Source organism: Trichinella spiralis (genome assembly GCF_000181795.1).
Source record: "Trichinella spiralis strain ISS 195 chromosome Unknown Scfld1827, whole genome shotgun sequence".
NCBI lineage: Eukaryota > Metazoa > Nematoda > Enoplea > Trichinellida > Trichinellidae > Trichinella > Trichinella spiralis.
This window is the reverse complement of record NW_003528766.1, coordinates 1-2,435: the sequence shown is the minus strand read 5'-3', so window position 1 is coordinate 2,435 and position 2,435 is coordinate 1. Positions and strand designations below refer to the sequence as shown.

Here is a 2,435-nt window from a genome sequence, read left to right as displayed (position 1 = left end):
AAAAAAGGAGTGTTCCAGAGAAGGAGAGAAGTTAAAAGGAAAGGTTTTTTTATTATTGACCAAAAAAAATTTGAAAAGCTTAAATTTTGGCCATATTTTATTTAGGTAAATTTTCCCGGCCAATTATTTAATGGTGAAAAAGGGTTATCCGCCCACCAAAGGGAAATTGCCTGGTTTTCCATTCAAAGGCCATGAAAATTTTTTTACCTTTATTGGCCAAAACCTGAAAAATTTGGGTTTATTTTGGACCGGAAAGGTAAAAGTAAATTATTTTTATTTTTGCAATAAATTTTACTTTACTTACTTGGTTTACTTAATTTTTTAGGTTTCCCATGGGTCCAATAAAAATAAGAAGTATTTTCATGACGGCAGGGTGGTGAACTTTCAGTTTTTTCAGTAATTTTTCCGGAAATACTTACTTTTGTGTTCAGTTTTAGTGCAGTTACATATTAAACATACAACGTTCACTTGGCACTGTTCGACCCAAACTAATATGGAAATTAACCTTTTTCTGAAACTGGCCTTATCAGTAGCAAGGTACTTGTTCACTTGACTGAAATAAATAGCAGTAACGTCAGATAACGTCCTCAGTTAATTATTACGCGAAGTTATGTAATCGCTGAATCTCGTTTTTCATCACTCGGCAGTATTCAGTTTTTAGATTTATTTTACACTTTTATGTCCGTCTTTACAGTGTATTATTGCATTTGATTCAATACCGTAATAACTTTAGCCATTTAATTAAATCATTATATTTATGCTATTAAGCTATTATTGACGGAAAATTAGGTTGTTTTACCGTGGGCAAAGTTTCCTCCTTTTGCATAATTTGCTTATTATTGTACAACTTTTCAGAATACTTCATTCATTGCATCGTCATGGAAGCGTGCACGTGCTCAACTATGATTCTACTCTTTAATATCAACTGTCATTATGAAAGATGTAAGTTACATATTGATAATGTGGTCCATGTATTTTATGCATGCTGTTTGCATGACTTCACATGTATGGTGAATGGAAACTAATGTTTTTCTTTGTTATTATTATATATTATGAAACAGTTGTTTTCTATTTTTAGATGACTTCACCTTCAATCTTCACGTCAATTAAAAAAAGGCTACAAATAGGTGTTATGGAATTTAAATGGTAAATGTAATGATTTTAAGATTACATATTAAAGATGTTTTTAATTTTTTTAGATGTCAGATAAGCAAGAAAGGCATCCATTACAGTTCCATACAAGGACATTTATTGTATTCACATAGTCTATGAGATAAGTTCTTACAGTGTTTCAAAAGGCAGCGACCAGTTATCATTCCCTATGTACTTAACTGATTGATGGAAATAAGTAAGCAATTACTATATTGTTATTGTGTTCAACATTTCGTGCTTCACTTGTATAAATATGATCACATAGACCAATGAATGTGAAAAGGGCATATAAAAAGTAATTTAAGACGGATAGCGCTGCATGATAATGATTTTTATATTCAAGCAAAAATGTTTGGTTAGTGCTTTTTAGTTCCTAATCATGAATTACTATTTTGGTGATGGATATGTTTGCACGCTTTTAACGGTGAAGCAAGGGCAATATATAATTAGTTGTTTTTTTATTTTTACATGATTTATTTAATATGTAATTTTAAGATTTAATACAAATTAGCATCACCTTCACCGGTGAAGCTGAACAGAGGTAAGTAATGTGAAATTCCAATTAAATGCACTGTCATTCGTATGGATTACGTTTTATATGGTTGTTTTAGATAATGTATTTAGAAACTTTTAGTTCATTTGCTGTTTGTCAAATGTCAGAAATGCTGTACGCTATTTTACTTTTCTCTTTATTTTTTCTCATTTTCACTTTGTACATTTTATTCTCATCAGGTAATCTAGGTTTTAATTTCAGGTAAGTATTTTTTTTATTTTTTGTGTTCTTTGTTATACCAATTTTAGATGAATTGTTTTGCATTGGATGAAAAGTAATCGAAACAGTTTGGGACTGAATGCAAAAGCTGTTTGAAACATGTAAACTTCAAGGAAGTCTTGAGGTAAGTTTTTCTAATTGCATTTTTTAGTTGCAAATGAACCGAAACAGCTTGGGACTGAATCTAAAAGTTGTTTGGAACACGTTGCTTTGTTTGAAAACTTCAGGTAAGTAATCTTCAAGTAATCAAGAGTGATCTTCAGATAACTTTTTTTTTCCAGTTAATTTTATAGTTCTTGATGTACTTCATCGCAAAAATTGAAAAAGCACTAAGGTAAGTATTGCAACTCAGGTAAGTTATTTTAAATAAGTCCATTTTGGAGATGAATAGGTTTAGAAGAGAGGAGATTTGGAGGGGAGGAGATAGACTTGGAGGGGAGGAGAGGAGATTTGGATGGGAGGTGAGGGACTTTTAGGGGAGGAGAGGAGATTTGGAGGGGAGGAGATAGAC

At 31.5% G+C, this 2,435-nt stretch overlaps 1 protein-coding gene across 1 annotated transcript; it reads left to right on the top strand.

Moving 5' to 3' along the window:
* The first annotated feature begins 332 nt into the window (after nt 1-332).
* Tsp_13021 (conserved hypothetical protein) lies at nt 333-1,025 on the top strand. The gene is made up of 2 exons (XM_003368817.1): nt 333-354; nt 856-1,025. Exons 1-2 carry the CDS (start codon nt 333-335, stop codon nt 1,023-1,025), a joined length of 192 nt encoding a protein of 63 aa, XP_003368865.1.
* The last annotated feature ends 1,410 nt before the right edge of the window (nt 1,026-2,435 follow it).

Bases quoted from the DNA above. Each gene is read 5' to 3' on its own strand.
- Tsp_13021 (XM_003368817.1), top strand. From the start codon at position 333: ATGGGTCCAATAAAAATAAGAA. The intron at 355-855 runs GTATTTTCATGA...ACAACTTTTCAG, and splicing joins GGGTCCAATAAAAATAAGAA to AATACTTCATTCATTGCATC.